Raw genomic sequence first — 17,609 nt, 5'->3', positions numbered from 1 at the left:
GTTTATTTCATTTTACAGTTCCGCTTCATAGTTCATTAGTGAGGAAAGTCATGGCAGAAACTCAAACAGGAACCTAGAGGCAGAACCAGGAGAGAAGACTGCTTACTGGCTTATTCTCTGTGGCTCATTCAACTTTGGATCTTTCTTTCTTTGTCTCTCTCTCTCTCTCTCTTTCTCTCTGCCTGTTTTTCTAATTTAATTTATTTTACATTCCGACCCCATTCCCCATTTTCTGCTCCCTTTTCTCCTCCCATTCTGCCTCCTTCTCCTCAATCCACTTCTCTGCTGTTTCTGTCCAGAACGGGGCAGGCCTCCCATGGGTATCAACAAAGTATGGCATATCAAGTTGCAGTAAGACTAAGCACCTCCCCCTGCTTGTACTAGGACTGGACAAGGCAACCTGGTATGAGGAATAGGCTCCCAATGGCCAGCCAAAGCCTTAGGGACAGCCCCTGCTCTCACTGTTAAGAGTCCCACAAGTGGACAACACAGCCTGCCTTCTTTCCTTTTGTAAAGAAAAGTTTTTTTAAAAACAATCTTTTTTATTTTACATATCAATCCCAGTTCCCTTTCCCTCCCCTCCTCCCAATCTCCCACCTTCCCCTCCCCCAGCCCACTCCCATCCATTCCCATGGGGAATCAATGAAGTCTGACACATCACTTGAGGCAGGGCTAAGGCCCTCCCAGCCTAAGGAATGGACTCCAAAAAGCCAGTTCATGCACTGGGGATAAATCCTGGCTCCACAGCCATTGGCCCCACAAATTGCCCAAGCCATGCAACTATCACACACATTCAGAGGGCCTACCTAGTTTGGTCCTATGCAGGTTCCCCAGCTGTCAGTCCAGAGTCCCACTAGCTTGGGTCAGCTGTTTCTGTGAGTTTCCCCATCATGGTCTCGACCTTTTTGCTCATATTATTGCTCCTCCCCCTCTACCACTGGACTCCAGGAGTTTGGCCCAGTGCTTCGCTGTGGATCTCTACATCTGCTTCCATCAGTTACTGGATGAAGGGTCTATGTGACAATTAAGGTAGCCATCAATCTGTTTACATGGGAAGGGAAGTTCAGGCACACTCTCCACTCTTGCTTAGAATCTTGGCTAGAGTCATCCTTGTGGATTCCTGGGAATTTCTCTAGTGCCAGGTTTCTCACTAACCCCATAATGGCTACCTCTATCAATATATTTTTTCCTTGCTCTCCCTCTCTGTCCATCCCCCAACTCGACCTTCCTGATACCTTATGTTCTCACCTCGCTCCCCTCCTCTTCCCCACTCCCCTTTCACCCTCCACCCTCTTCCCCATACTCCCTATTTAGTCAGGTGATCTCCCAGGGAGATCCATATAGGAGAGCTCTTAGGGTTCTCTGAAATTCCTGGCTTCTCTAGGGTTGTGGACTGTAGGCTGGTTATCTTTTGCTTTATGTCTAATATCCACTTATGAGTGTTTGTCTTTTGGGGTCTGGGTTACCTCACTCAGGATGTTTTTTTCTAGTTCCATCTATTTGCCTGCAAATTTCAAGATGTCATTGTTTGATTTTTTTTGTTGTTTTTTTTTTTGTTGTTTTTTTTCCTCTGAGTACTACTCCACTGTGTAAATATACCACATTTTCTTTATCCATTCTTCAGTTGAGGGGCATCTAGGTTGTTTCCACATTCTAGCTGGTATAAATAATGCTGCTATGAACACAGTTGTGCAAATGTCCTTGTGGTATGAGTGTGCATCTTTTGGGTAAATTCCCGAGAGTGGTATTGCTGGGTCTTGAAGTAGATTGATTCCCAGTTTTCTGAGAAACCACCATACTGATTTCCAGAATGGCTCAGCCTGTTTTCTTATAAAGCTCAGGACCATCTGCCTCAGAGCAGCACCGTCCAGAGTGGGCTGGTCCCTCCCTTATCAACCATTCATTAAGAAAATATTCCCATAAGCATGCCCACTGGTCACTCACAGGGTGGCCGGTCCTCAGCTAAGCATCCCTCTTCCTAGGTGACTTGAGTTTGTATTAAGTTGAAAAAAAGATAAAACAGCACTTGTGGCTAGGCCTTCCTGAACCCATGAAGTGATGAGAAAATTATGCCTTCCTGGGACTTCTAAATACGAGTAGGCAATCCGGCCAGAGAGCGCATACCAAGCAGACACTAAGGAAGCTTTGGAAGGCTTCTTATTGCAGAAGTAGACCCTGGTTCAGGAAAGAGTACTAGCTTCTCAGCATCAATGCTCCGGCAGATCTTCTAGCTCTGGATTGTACAAACCAGAGTTAGAGCTCTCCTTCCAGACGCAATCACGGAGCCTTGGCGTCTGCCGGGTAGTCCTCATGGTGCCCAGTTTTCAGATGCTGCTACCATCTGGGTACACTTTAGGCTTGGGTTATCGAAAATAAACCTCAGAATGAGCTCATCTCTTTCCCCCCCTGAGTTAGTCTGGTGCCAGGTAACTAACATTTCCAGGACTCGATGGAAAAATGTCAAGGGAAAGAGATCCAGGTGTATTTATGGCAGGAACACAGTGGGCACTGTGCTTGGGCCCATGGGATTGTTAATTCTGTCAGGGCAGCAGAACTTTCTAGGCCTGCTGAGCAGCAGCTACAAGGCAGGGCTTGGAGAGCTGCAGGATTCAAAGGCCTCTGGTGCTATATAGAAGGAACCTTCGAGACTGACTCCTCCACCCACTCTGTAGATGAGGAAATCCAGGAGCCTCAAAAGGTCATATGCCTTGCCAAGTTCTTGCGCTTTCCACCACTGTAGTGAGGGCTAAATTCTCAGCTTGGTTTACAAGATCCTTTAGTATCTAGCCCCAGTTTCATGACTGCCCACAACTCCCACACCTTCACTTAGCATGACTCAATGACATAACTGTGCCAAAGAACCAGGTTTTTTTTTTTTTTTTTTTTTTCAGACGGTGGTGTTGAGATATAGACCAAACTGTCCTGGAACTCTCTAGGTAGCCACGGCTAGCCTGGAACTTTTAGTGATCCTCCTGCCTCAGCCTCTCAAGTGCTGGGATTACAGACATGCACCCCCATACTACGAACCGTATTTTCTATCCATCCTTGGAACTCCAGTCATACTGAGCTGTAGCGCACCCAGATCTTTCCACCAACAGGCTTGATACGCGCTCTCCTGGAGCCTGCTATCCACACCTACACACGCATAGTGCTATACTTGGCTAACTTCCCCAAAGTCTGTCTGTGTCAGTTCATCCCCTCCCCAGCAGTCTGCACTAGCTGTTTCTTCTCCTCACTCCCATTACACCCTGTACTTAAATCAGCCTCTTACCTCACCTTCTGGGAAAACTGATTTCAGGCGTCTCTTCCTCGGGTTGTCATAGAAACAGGATTCACAGTTGTGCTACTTACCACATTTTCAGGTCGTAGCTCAGTGCCTAGAATTCAGTGGATGTTTAAAAGATACTAGGAGCCGGGCATTGGTGGTGCACGCCTTTAATCCCAGCACTGGGAGGCAGAAGTAGGCGGATCTCTGTGAGTTCGAGGCCAGCTTGGTCTACAAGAGCTAGTTTCAAGATCACGCTCCAAAACAACACAGAGAAACCCTGTCTTGAAAAACAAACAAACAAAAATGATACTTGGAAGGATGGATGGGCACATGTGTGGGTGAGTGGGATGGATGGATGGACGGACGGACAGACGGACGGCTGGATGGATGGATGGCGAGCAGTAAGAGTGAGGACAACTGGCAAAAGACATGACGCTAGGTGAAAAGGTGACAAACCTACGATGTGAACTCCTTCAGACGACACTTTAGTGATTACTTGTATGTGCTGAGCTATACAAAAACCCGAATGCAGCATCGCTTACTACTCTCTAGCTTTGCCGTTACTTAGCTTCACCCACAAGACCCCAGTCCACTTGTGCTGAAGCCCAGTGAGACTGCAGGTGTGCCATGGACCTGAAGGGGTCATGGCTGCCCTTGTTGTGCTGCGCCTATTTTGTCCTTCATAGCCACCCCCAGGCTGAGATAGCAGCCCTGCCGGGGCCTTTCACCGTAAGCGGTGAGGCACATTCACAGCGAAGTGTTCTCTGGTCCATGTGTTCTGGCTCTGCTGGCTGCCCTTGCTGGGCAGTGTTAGTTCTGGCTCATTGGTATTTTCCCATGTGTAAGCAAAGGGAGCAGGGCAGCTCTAGCGAGGTTTGATGTGTGTTTCTGCAAATGGGTAGCACATGGACATATCAAAGGAGCCCAGAGCTGGAAGAGTGTTTGTTCCTGAGCTTGGGGCTCCCTCCTGTCTCCACCCTTCGCCACCCCTCTATTAAAAGAATTCCTCTTTCCAGCCACACCTATATGCTAATGCCTCTGCCAACTATCCCTGACTAGGGAACAGTTGATGGCAATTCCTGGAATATTAGAAACACTAAGGTCTCTCTCCACAGCCGTTTTCCTGACAGAAGCCAAGACATGTGAAATCTGGTTGTTGTTCCAGCCATAACCATCCTCCTAGCATCCCTTCCCTAAATAATTTCCAGGGCCATACAAAGGAGGCTGGAATTGCCTTAGGGATCAGTTCAATAACTGCTATCACATCAGTACCATTTTATCTGACCCTCCCCATCCCAGCATATTCAAGCTGCTATATGGGTATGTATGCTAGATAGTCACGTGTGTGACTCTATATACTGGCTGTTAATTGTGCATACCATACGGAGGAGCCATGATGTTTATATGTCTTTTAAATTGCTGAGGAACACTATCCCACCATCTAGGCCCCCAAAGAGGAGATCACTTCAAGTTCTCTCTCCCACATGTATGTCTTCTGCGGTAAGGAAGCCTCTCCTTATGGATTCTCAATGTTGCTTGTGTAGCTTATAACTGTAGCCGAGCAATAAATACCCAATAGTACCTCATCACAGAGGGATCAGCTGGATGACATTTGTAGGCTGGGGTATAGTTCAGGGGTAGAGCATTTGCCTAGCATATACAGTGCTCTGAATGTGATCCCCAGCACCCCACCAAAAAAAATATATTTTTTTACTTTATAAAGAAATCTTGCAGCAGCAGCATCATCCCCTTACGTGGTATGCTCAAAAACACAATTTTGGGTGCTGATAAGATGGGGGGACTGTTACCAAGTTAGCATTGACCCCTCAGCCTTTCCCGTAACTGATGCTACCGGGCACACATTTGCTCCCACAACTTTCCCTTTCTGCATTGACTGCTTCTATGTGCTTTGGGTCTAGAGGGAAAATGGTTAAGGACCAATTTTCTAGGAACTGAGCAGGTTTTGTTATTCCTGGATCACACCAAATGCTGGTCATTTAAAATTGCTTTATTGGAGTATAATTTACATGCCATAAAATTCACTAGCTGTAAGGGAACAGGTCAAGGATTTCTCGTAAATTCATATAGTGAAGTTGGAATCCCAGAGCCCACAAGGCTCCTAAGACACCAGAAGCTCCTGGTGGTTGCATATGAATCATGCTGACTGTATGCCTAAGTACTGTTTCAATGAATAGCAATTCTGTTTAAAAATCCTGTCTGTTTTTCATTGTTTTATACCAAAGAAATAGGCCATAGACCATCTGTTTCATGACTTGTCAGTCTTCATTATTAAGTCTGCGTATTGCCCATCTAAAATGAAGTACTTCCAGCTAGTGAGTATCAGAGACCATATGGGCTGCCAAGTACAAGGGTGCCATCTCTTAAGATATAACACACCAAAAGTGTGCTTCTTGCATTTAAAGGGGAACTCAAATACTTTGTCTTAATTTAAGAGTTATATAGCCAAACCCCCACTGTGTGCCAGGCAGTGTCCGAAATGATACAGAAATGAATAATAAATGACCCAAGGCTTCAAGGGTTCATGATTCCTAAATGTGGCAAAAAATACAAACTAATAAAATAGTATAATTCTATAATTGATTCCACTGGAAAGAGTGAACATTAGAATAGCAGAATAAATAAATGTTGTTCAATTCTGTGATTTCTGTAGCATATAAGGAGTGACATTCTTGTGCTAAAAATTGTATTCCCTGACCCATCTGAACTCTCCAATCCAAACACAGTCTCTCTTGAGGACTTTGGTGGAGACTATTATTCCTTACAAAGAAATCCGAAACACTGTACGCAAGACCATCTCTGTAAAAGGAAAGAGTTTTAGGCACAATGATCCCCATAGTGATGCCCTGTTTGACAACCGACATTTCAACACGGGCTTAACCAAGAAACAGCTACCTGGTCTGGGTTACATATTTTGAAGTGTTCAGGAGGAAAGCTTTCATGCCTCTTTCAAGAGATAAGACCTTGAACACAAAGAACTAAAGCCAGGGTTCAAAGATTATAGGGTGGATGTCTAAATTAAGGATGAGTCCTGCTAGGATAGCCAGGACAAACAGTCAACGTGGTGGGCAATGGGACTTGTTTCCCTAAAGCCAGAGTGCTGAAGGCCCCACCCATGCTCTGCAGGCAGGGCCCAAGGCTAAGACAGAATGCTGAGTGACACAAGTCAGAGGCCATTGTCGGGTATGACCTAAAGTTAGTGCTCACATAGGCCTTCCCCGCTCATCTATTTATTTAACTGTATTAACTCAACTTCCCAATGTACAGGAAATAGCTGCACATGACCCTCTGGGTAGAGACGTGTGGTTACTAGTTCTATTGCTATGTTTATTCAATGTTAAGCCTTCTCCACTTGTGACAGGAAACCATGGCTCTTGATTTTCTAACGGTTTTTGGTGTGGTTATGAAATCACCATTCTCGGCAAGAAAATGGGTATAAAACACAAAAGGCAAAACAGCACTCTGATACCAGCAGCTTCTTGGCTGCCTTTCAAAGACCCCATCTTCCTTACTTTCCCATGTGTTTCAATTGGGTATGACCCCATGCTTCTCTGGTTCCCTCAGATTTTTCCTTGTCTTCCTCTGCCTTCTTGCTGGAGGCATGGGTTAGAACCATGCATGTGCCCAGCAGCTGCTGAGGTGTTGTGACTGTTCCTGCCAGATCTAATGTCCTTTGGTTTTAAATATTAGGCTGGTCAGAGAGCAGAGACAGTCCTCATGCATGGTCATGGCCAGCACCAAAGACAAGCAATGCAAATGACAACAACTCTGCACTGAAAGGTAACAACAGTCTTACCCCTCTGCCATGACAGCTGTCTTCTTCCCAGCAGCCCTATTGCTCTTCCTGTATTTCTTTACTAGCTTGCATCTGCGCATCTAGACCTCAAGTGCCGGGCTGTGGGATGCAGAGTTATGCATGATGCTGGAAATGACATTCTGACTTTTTCCTGGCTCACTGTCCTCATTCTAATGAGCGTGCGTCCAATCTGTTTATCTCCGTGTGATCCTTGTGATGAGAAGCTCAAGACCAGTGTGGTTAGCTGACCTTAAAAATGCCATTGTTCACCACACAAGGAAGAGGGTGAGAGTGCCCCGGGGAGGGCGGGGTTTGCTGGCTGTCAAACGAGGTCCTTTCAAGCTTGTGAGATCTGTTTTCTTTTGGGACAGGCCACTGAAGTGAGCATCTGCTGGACAGATCTCATGTGCATTCACAGTTCTATCTCTGTTCCTTTGGTCATCACCCCCTTTCTCTTTGACTATAGAGGAAACGTCCGCCCCATTATCATCAGAAAGTGTTCCTATGGTGTTCTAATAATTTGCATCTGGTTTTGCTCCAAGCCAAGACCCTGGGGATCTGAGGATTGCCTTAAAGTGCAATCACCTGCCTTAGCTTCTAACTGCAAGGCTGTGATCACTCTCTGTGGACCTTCTCAGACCTTTGCGAGAGGTTAGGAGGAAGGGGAAGTAAGTGTGTAGCATATTTTCACTGGAGCTATCTTTATATCCTCTATCAGGAATTGAGATAAACTAATCTAACTACATCAGTCTTGCCCCATACAGTATCCTCAGCTGACCTCCAACATGATGACTTGAGATTCTCTCCAGTCCAGGGGTTGCCAGGGCTAACCACATAGAATGTGATTAAGGTTACCTGTAACAACCACCTATTCAGAGAACTATTCTGGCTACTAGGCTTGCCATTACTAGCTATTCCTATGCATCTCAAATCTTATGACATAATTAGGATATACATCAATTCAGTCCTAACAAAGTAATGAACCTATTGGGTATTCTGATTAGAAACGGGGAGATGAACCTAAGGTATAAAGTTACTTCATTTAACTATCTTAACAGTTCAGTGTCATTTTGAAGAATCAAAGATGGTTTGTGTGCCTCTAATCCCATCATCCTATGCCTTCACCCTCTGCAGCCAGGTGGCAAGCACATTGCCAGCTGCTCCCTGCTGGAAGGGCACCCTATTAGAGAGACATGTATTCATGCTTCTGACACCTCCACCTGTGGCCGGGGCGGGGAAGCATGGACTACGGAGCCAGTGAAGTAGGTGCTCACATGGAATGATTTATGTGAGAGAGTCGCAGCCTGTTTTTAAATCACTTGCATGAAACGCTCTTTTGAAAATTCTCTCCTCATCTGGAAGACACTTCGGCTGTCTGACCATGGTATTTGGAAAGGTAGGGTGGCTGCTTTGGTGAAATGGCAGTAGAGTAAGGGGCTCCAGTGAGGCCAGATGAAGGAATTTCAAGCCTGCCCAGGGAAGGGAAGGCACTTCAAGGGCCCAGGTGAAAGGGGCAATGGCCATAATGGCAGAGCGACTTGGCATGGGTATGACCTCCTCTGGGCCTGCGCCTTTGAAGGGTGAAAAGAAAAACAGCAGATTGTTCCTGACCCAAGGGACTTGAAGGGATCCCTCCAGCAGACACCGGAAAGTACCTTGCTTCTTCAGCCATTCAGTGTGATTTCTGAAATAGCCATGCTGTTTCCTGGTTGAGGCAGAAAGACGTGTGTGTGGGGTTTTAAGCAGCTCTGTGAACTGAAGCAGGAGGCATGGCTACAGGTGATGCTTAGTGAATTTAGAGAGAACAGAGCACCCTCCTTCTTCATGAACCCTCAAGAAAGTCAGCCAGTCAGGGGACATGGAATTCCTGAACGGTCATGGGATGCCTGAGCCCAGCATGGCAGAGGTGGTCCTCGAGAAGGTGGTTTTATTCACGCTTCTTCTTCTTTCCTCAGAGCCTGCCAAGGCTTCCTCGGACCTGACTGCCTGGTTCAGCCTCTTTGCTGACCTCGACCCCTTATCAAATCCTGATGCTGTTGGGAAAACCGATAAAGAACACGAATTGCTCAATGCATGAGTATGAGTATGCAGCCTTCACCTGGGAGCCCTCGGCCGCTCAGCAGCATCTGCTCCAGGGCTTGCAGACGTCTCAGTATGCTGTTTTAATATTTACGTGCCATTTTAATAAAATGAGAGGGTCAAGGCCCTGTTTCTATCCGCATAGTGATTTCCTCTTCCTTGGTGTGCTGGTTCTCCGTGCGCATTGCACAACAGAGGAGTCACAGGGGCAGTGAGCAGGCCACTCCTTGCTCTTGTAGACGCCCCACCAGAACCATTGCTGCGTCAGTACGCCGCGGTGAAATCCCAGCGTAAGTTACACACCTAAATGTGGGCTAACATAATATGTCCTCGGGGCCACCAGGAGGCTGACAAAGGTTTGCACTTGCTTGTGCCCCATCACCCTCAGAAGGGGCTTCAGGAAGAACCTTTCATCCCACCGCACCACCTTCCACTGACCTCTGGGTGAAGATCAGGACAAGCAAAGACACACACAGTCTCCCAGCACACTAGACTGTGGCCACATGCGTCTTTCCGCTGTGTGGACCTTTCTGTGCTGCCTGTTCGCACATCCTAATGTCTCTCCATCTTCGCAGCTGAACTTGAAAACAGGTATCCCAGTAGCCTCTTGTAGAATTTGTCAATAGAAAAATGCAAACACTAAACAGAAAGCATCATTCGACACACCAAGTCAAAGTTGTGGATTCTGTGTGGAGACCAGTTGTGCTAAGAGAGGCACTGTGGATGGTGGGCTAGAGGGGGCAGGTGGGGCCCACAGGCAATTCTGAAGCCATTGAATAGACCCCGTGCATCCCCAAATGTGGCGACCAGGTTCCAAGGGCTGCACGGGATTTCTGTAGGATCAGAAAACAGTGGTAAGAACAGATTTACATGTGGGCACACAAACAGCTCAGATACTCTATCGGTATCACAGATCCTAGAGTTGGCACAGGTTGCCTGCCAAGTCAGGTCCCACACATTCCCTGAAGTTGATGTACACCATGGCAATGCACTTAAGGTCCTCTGTGAGAGGAAGAAGGAGCAGCGGCCCAGCAGAAAGTCCTCTGTGCTAGGCCAGGCCAGTGGCCTCTCCTGGGCCCTGTTGCCCAGTTCAGAAAAGGCTTTCTGGGCCATCTTCAGAAACACAGGAGCACTTCATGGAAGGGCTTGAGGGCTCAACAAAGCACTCTGAGGGTCGGAGACACAGACTCTTAGAGGTGCCTTCTTGGGATGGGAATGGGAATGGTCTGGGAGACAGCTGGGGCCTTGGCCCATGCAAGCTACCATTACTAGAATTTCCTCAAGCTATCGACTTCTCAGCTCTGGGTTAATGCACTTCCAAGTTGTCACGACACAGAATCAGAAGCCACACTTGAGAGTTCTCAAAGCATAGGCACGCTTGCCCTCCACCTCAGCCACCATCTAGGGACGCTAGAACAACCCTGCTCAGTCCTGTCCAGTCATGCCAGGAGGGTGCCCTACCTACCTGGTCAGGTCTGTTAAGCACATGCTTCTGCCAGTAGATGCTGCCACCCTAGACTCACCGTGGGAGCAACGGATTAATGATTGCCAACCAAGTTGTCCTGTGTGGAGTGAGGACTAAGGGTCCTGGTTTCACCCTGGGCTACATCTGTTTGTAGCCATGAAACACCCCAGATGTCCCAGTGAGGAGGTGACTCTGGAGGGCCTGTCTGACTCCATCCAGGCAGTGGGAGGGAGGTGGAGTTCTTCTATTGTGAATAGATTACTTTAAACAGTAAAGACTATCTAAGACCATCAGTGACCAAAGGACAGGGGATCAGAGCAGTAGGCTAAGCTTCGCCACAAGGAAAAGGAAAGGGTTGCTCATGGGAGTATTTTCTCCCTGAATTTTCTTGATGTGTAAAGGAAAGAAAAGGAAAAGACTCGGTCTCCTTTTCCCCTCTGCAATCCACTTGGGCAGCCTCTTGATCCCTTTTGAGAGGCATGTTTTGATCCCACGCACACAAAGCCCCTCGACCACCTCTCCTGTTCAAGGAGAAGCACCTGCTGCTTGGTTGCCTTGTCCGTGGTCTCTACACTGCGACACTAACCCTGTCTCTGACATGAAGAAGACAAAGTGTATTTACCATCTTTGCCAACAGTCCTTGCTTCATCTCCATTTCGTCGTAGGCAGCTAGCCTGAGCTACACAGTGACACCGGAGCCTGAGGCCAGGATAGGAAGCCTCTTCCTTGGCCATTCTTTGGTTTTCCTTGTAGTAACAAGGGCAGCGGGGCTGCGTCCCCAGCACCCCAGCCGCCCACACGGCTAGCTTATGCCCGAAATAACAACACACAAACTGTATTCATTTAAACACTGCTTGGCCCATTCTCTTCTAGGCTAATTCTCACATATTAATTTAGCCCATTTCTAATCATCTGTGTGTAGCACCCCAAGGTGCGCTTACCGGGAAGATTCTAGCCTATGTCATCCTGGGTCGCAGCTTCATCCCGGAAGCAGGGCATGGCGTCTCTCTCAGGCGTCTGCTCCAGAGAGGAGAGCTGTGGAGACTGAGCTCACTTCCTCTTCCTCCCAGCATTCTGTTCTGTTTACTCCTCCCACCTATCTTCTAACCAATAAAATGGGCCAAGGCAGTTCCTTTATTAGCCAATGACCTTCCTCCATCATTTCCTGCTGTTCCTGATGGTTTCAGCATGACCTTGTACCCCCTCCCTTTCCCCCAGTGAAGGGATAAAGAATGCACACAAGAAAGGAGGGGCCGGGAATGATTCTGTTTGTGCCTGCCTGCCTTCCCCAACTGGCACTGGCTCCAAATATGCGTTGAGGATTCATTCCCCTCAAAATGTAATTTTAGAAATGTCAAGTTGATTCTGAGTTCTGGGTGAGTGAGAAAAGCACCCGTCAGCCTCGGATTTAGAAAACACTGATTTAGAAAGGGCGACGCTTTTTTTCTTCGTTGCTAGAAGGTTTTCCCTGAGAAAGTGTGTTCTGCTCGAAGCCAGCGCCCCTGAGTATGAAGGGGAGGCAAGCCCATTGTACTTTAGTCAATTCTTAAAGCAGGTGTGGGGCCAGGGCCGAGGATCCTGAAGGTGCTCTGTGAGGCTGCCCAGGTACCAGATGACACCCACCAGGTCCCTCTTACCTTCTACAATGCTCCCCGCCCTGCAACTTCTGGAATCAGCTTGATTTCCCCTTTTAGGAGATGCTGCACCAAGACCCCACCCCAGAGCCTCTCTCTGGCAAGGGCTCATGACTAAATACTAACACTGTTTGATTTTGCCAATATGTCAGCTCTGCACCCTGCTTTGTGATCAATTAGTGTCCCCCATAAAGGCCACCATGAATCCCTTGCTTCCCGATTTGACTGTAAGTAGCTTCCTGCTCCTCACAGGCACCCTCAGCACAGAGATGTAGGTAGGTCTCCAGCCTTGTTGGAACACAGATTCCAGCTTGGAGGCAAATCCAAATAACTGACCGTGGCTGCCAAGAATTCTGCAGCAGGAAGCCTTCTAGTAAATGAGCAATGTTTATGATGGGTGTGGGGGAACCAGCACCACCTCAGACCTCGCTGGTCACAGAGCTTTTAAAGTTAACTTTGTTTTTATCAAAAGGAACGAGTATTCTGGAACCTTCAGGGAGGGACGTGTATGATAAGAACAACAAAGTGCAGAGCCTAGTCGTTACCAAAACCCATTCCAACTCAAATTGACGTAAACATCAAACCTGTAAATCCAGCCTTCACAGAAGGTGGAGGCAGGAGGACCATGCATTCAAGGTCATCCTTGGCTAGGTCGTCAGTCTGACTACCCTGAACTAAAGGAGGTCCTGTCCCAATAAATTAATATTTTAAATATATATGCCAGTAGGCATATTGCTCAGGTGAGTTTCAAGACTACAAACTTCAGACATAGTTGGATCTAAAGGTTCATATTTGAATTCTTTCTTTCTCTCAGCTCTGAACCCCCATTTCTTCAATCCTCCGGGAGACGAAATGGCCACCAGTTTCTCTATTGGAAGTTTTGGAATATAGGATATGTGGGTCCTGTGTCCACTCTCGATTCTCGGGGTCAAAGGGTGGAAAAACAGGCTGTTTGATAGGCTCCCTCCAGGGAAACTGGAATGTTATTCCTAGGAGACAGAATGGAGGAAGCGTAGACGAATGCACTAGAGATCTGCCCTGGTTTCTCTGCTGACATGACTTCAAGGAGGCAGTTAACGCTGCTGGACCCTAGTAGCCTCCTCAGGGACAGGGGTGAGAAGGCACAGCGTCAACATCTCAGACACTGGGAGTTGGGTAGATGGCGTAGAGCAGACTTGTTTATCTAACAATGGGGGGAAATTATATACTCTCCCGGCACCCGGGTGTTCTAATGGCAATTGATAGTTGACATCACATGACCACCCCTCGTTGGCTAGACCTCTGACAGCGCCAGGCAGACTCCAGGTTGGCTACTTTTAGTCTGGTAGCCTCAACTTCCTACACTCTGAGAAGAATGAATGTCAACAGGGCCATTAGAGAAGCCAGCATCCTGAGTGACTGTTGAGGCTCCTCGCCTTCCTATTAGGCGTTATGGAAGGGTCAGACGCCCTATGGGTCCGACACACTTCTATCCAGATGAGGAAAGTAAGGACCAAGGAGCCACCAATAAAATACTCAAAGTCAGTGATATCCTGGGACTGGAACCCGTGTGGCTGGACCCCAAGTCAGAGCTTCTTTTATATCCAAGTGTTTGCTGGATATGTCAAGCTATAGGAAAGAATACAAAGACAGCCAAAGCTCCTGTAAGAACCAATATTTACCCCCACACATACATTTCTTATTTACTTATCTGAAGCCAGTTACTAAATATAGCCTTTAAGGAAAGATTTAGGAAAGCAGTTGAGGGCAATAAACAAGAGTTTATCTCTAAAGCCAGAGACAAAATCTTCAGTGAAGTCGTCTCTTCCAGCTGTAGGTCATAGCCCTCTCTGAGGAAAGCAACAGTCCCTGTCCAGTGGGGTTACTACAGAGTGAGGACCTCCACTCCAGGACCCTTCTGAGGTGACCTCAGCTCACACCAGCCCAAACTGTGGGAACAGGCATTGCCGGGGCTCCCTCAGTTCGTGCAATGATTTCCTAAAGCGAGGGAAAGGGGCTGTTCTTCCTCAGCCACCTTCCAGCGGACCCACCAAGCTCTATTTCCTTTCCACGCCGTTTATCAGCTCATTCCTAAATATCAAAGGAACGGGGGGGGTGGCAGTGCACCTGAAAAGTCTCATGAAGAGCTCGAGATATGGCCCCATCAGGAGGGCTAGTGCATCACTCGCAAAGCCTGGAGTTTGACCTGGAGTGCCACAGTAAGTGGACTTGGCGGGACAATCCCAAGTCAGGAGGTGGAGACAGAGGATCCAGCTCAAGCTCATCCCAGGTCATCTGGCTACATGAGATGCTCTTCCCCCCTCCACCCCAGTATATCTATAGCTAACATTCTATATAAATTTATAAAATTATAAATAAATTTATAAAAATATAACTATATATAATTATATATTATATATCTACTTTTTAAAAGAAAGTCCAATAAACAAGTGTTTTCTGATTTTTCTCATAGATTGGACAAGATTCTCTGCTGAGGCTAGGGGAAATAAATGGGTTTTTGTTGGATTCAAGGGATACAATACAATACTTGCCAATTTAAAAGGGTTCTTTTTTATTTTATTTTGTTTTTTGTTTTTGTTTTTTTACAATGAATCACTCACTAACCAGAACACATTAAAATAATGAGGATGCAGAGCGATTGGACCCCTCTAAGATTGTTGATGGGAAGGCGAAATGGAGCAGCTATTTGGGAAAACAGTTTGGCAGTTTCACAGAAATTTGAGCACATACATGCTGTATAACCTGCCAATCCCACAACTAGCAATTTACCCTGGAGAGAGGGAGAGAGAAAAAAATACATGTATGTATATATATTCACACAGAAGCCTCTATGTAAGTGTATAGCAGCTTTATTCATCGTCTCCCAAACTGGAGGCAGCCCAGATGTCTTTCAGCCGCTGAAAGAGTAAAACGAAAAGTCTGTGACGTAGGCATAGAGAAGTATTATTTCCTAGCCAACACGAGCAAGCTACCGACACACACATGAGGCTAACTCACCCGAAAGCGTGCACCCCTGAGATGATGCTGTGTGAGGATGCTTTCACCTGTAGATTCCTCCCCCAAGTCCACAGCCCAGTTTAGAAACAAGAACAATACTGAACAAAGTCAGAAAAGGGCTCTGCATAAAATCCCAGGTCAGTACCTTTCGAGAACATCCATCTTGAAGAAGACCACACAGCCAAACACGGAACCTGGAAGAAAAATGACATTACTGGGCAAACCAGTGAGTCCCAAACGAAGTTAACAGTTTAGATAATAGTACTGTGCCAATGTAGGTTATTAAAAATTTTTAACAAGTGTCATACAGTTATGTGGGATGTTAACAGGAGGGAAGCCAGCCAAAGCTCATGGAAACTGTATTATGTTGCAACTTTTCTATAAATCCAAAATTATTCCATAATAAATGCTGTGTCTTTGTTTTTTACCCTAAAGGCTTGGTGCTCTATGGTTTCCATATGTATAAAACTTGGAAAAGGCAGACCTATAGGGACAGACATCAGTTCTTGTGTGTACTAAAGACTCAGGAGGAAGGGTGGTTGCAGACCGCAGAGGGCACAGAGAAGTTAGGGGGACAGAACTCTGCTGGGGTTCCGTTGATGGTTACATGACTGCCTGAATTTGACAGACTTGGTAAACACTGAAAAGTATGAATGGTACTGGGTATAAATTATGCCTTAGTAAGTGTGTTAAAGGGAAGAGACTATATTCTGGATCCACCACTCCGGATGAAGCAGGAGAGCCCCTGGGAATCTAGAAGGCTTCAATGTCGGGGAGAGAAGCAGACAAGCCCCCAGCTGCAGGGAGCAATGCTACTCCCAGCCACCTCCACCTGGGTGTCAGCAAGCACACCGCAAGCTGACCGTCAGCAAACATGGCCATGCAACATTTGAGCTTTTCAGGCACTGAAGCAAGGGAGGGCGAGCTGGGGTCACACGTTGGATGCTTCATCCAAGGACAAGCACATTCCCTAGAAGTGGCCATGTGGCCCAGCTCAGCTGCAGGGGCTGGGAAATAGCTTCTGGCAGATGGACTAGTGCACAAATCCTACACCGATCTGGAAAAGGGCCGTGGTCTTCAAAGCTTGTTTTAAAAACATCACAGTTGTGAAGCACATCCATCTATGGCAAGAAGGAAATATGCGAGTATTACTAAGAGGATTTTTGTTCTGTTTTAAAATACAAAAAAAAATATTGAATGATGGACATCTCTGTCTCCGTACAGAAGATTGGAACAAAATTTTTGAAGATGTACCATCATAGACCAAACATCCAAGATACCTCCATATTCATGTTCCCCCTTATAAGCATTCCTGGCTCCTGTCGTATCTGGAAGGACACAGATCTTCAGCTAGTGACTCACGCTGAGCCACAGGGTCACCTGGTCTCATCAGATGAGCTCAGGAAGCCTGGGGGAACAGCTCGTCACCCCAAGAGTTAGACCGTTCCAGATTCTTCCTCCTTCCTCAACAGATAATTTCAAACCCAGGGTCACACAGGTGGCCTCAGTTAGTGGGTCACAAAACAAAACAACAACAACAAAAAAAAATGAGCGTGAGAAAGAGATTTGTAAGGAAGGGGGGATGCAGGTGGAAGGATGGGGGTAAGAGTAATCAGAATGTATTATGTACAAGTATGAAATTGTCAAAGGACAAATTTAATTAATAAAAATAAAATTTAAAATGTGAGTCACCTTATGGACTGTCATTGAATGCCTGATGCTCATGCAAACTTCTTTGAGCAATTACACCTCTCTGCACTCCACTCTGAAAATAGGATCTTTGCCCTTAATTCAAAAATCAACACCTAGGTTTTGTCCTCCAACCACTCACGTTACTGATCCAATGGCCCTGCTATGTTCAACATTCCAAATGCTTGCTCTAGAATTCTTAAATATTTAGCCATAGTTACTGAACCCTTCGCTCGGTCTTCTGGAGAGAATGGTTCAAATCAATCAAATTTTGGAGTCCCCCCACGGTCTGAATCAAACCTGCTCCTCCATGCTTGACACTCTTGGAGTAGAATGTCCAAGCCCATCAGAATGCCCTTTTCCGCTATAGGAATAGGACGAGCAACTTCCTCATGACTCACTCTTAGGTTTGCTTGGGAAATATCCCGCACGGCCTCATGTGTTTGAATGCTTTGTCCTCAAATGGTGGCACTCTTTGGGAAGGTGGTGGAACATTCAGAGGTGGATCTTTCTAGAGGAAGTGGGTCACTAGAAAGAAAAGGCATTGAGGTTCTCTAGCCTAGCTCTACTTCCTGTTCACGCCGTGCTTCCTGACTGTAGATGCAACGAGACCAGCCAGCCTCCTGCTCTTGCCACTATGTCTTCCCTGCCATAGTGAGTGAA

General features: G+C 46.7%; 1 protein-coding gene across 8 annotated transcripts in view; it reads left to right on the top strand.

The window, feature by feature from the left end:
- Ica1 (islet cell autoantigen 1) overlaps nt 1-17,609 on the top strand; it is a 157,181-nt gene that overhangs the window by 130,825 nt on the left and 8,747 nt on the right. For 5 of the 8 annotated variants that reach the window (XM_041675533.1, XM_041675530.1, XM_041675532.1 and 2 more), the window contains exons 14-15: nt 6,977-7,066; nt 9,038-9,303. The exons of 1 other annotated variant lie outside the window; for it this stretch is intronic. In XM_041675533.1, the coding sequence (XP_041531467.1) occupies nt 6,977-7,066; nt 9,038-9,159 (212 nt within the window). In that variant the 3' untranslated portion in view covers nt 9,160-9,303. Of the gene's footprint in view, nt 1-6,976; nt 7,067-9,037; nt 9,304-17,609 lie in introns of those variants that run through there. 2 more of the 8 variants (XM_041675535.1, XM_041675534.1) reach the window with 1 other exon arrangement.

Source organism: Microtus oregoni, unplaced genomic scaffold (genome assembly GCF_018167655.1).
Source record: "Microtus oregoni isolate MIOR12 unplaced genomic scaffold, Mior012 000026F_ref0000081, whole genome shotgun sequence".
Taxonomy (NCBI): domain Eukaryota; kingdom Metazoa; phylum Chordata; class Mammalia; order Rodentia; family Cricetidae; genus Microtus; species Microtus oregoni.
This window is presented reverse-complemented; position numbering and strand designations above follow the sequence as displayed.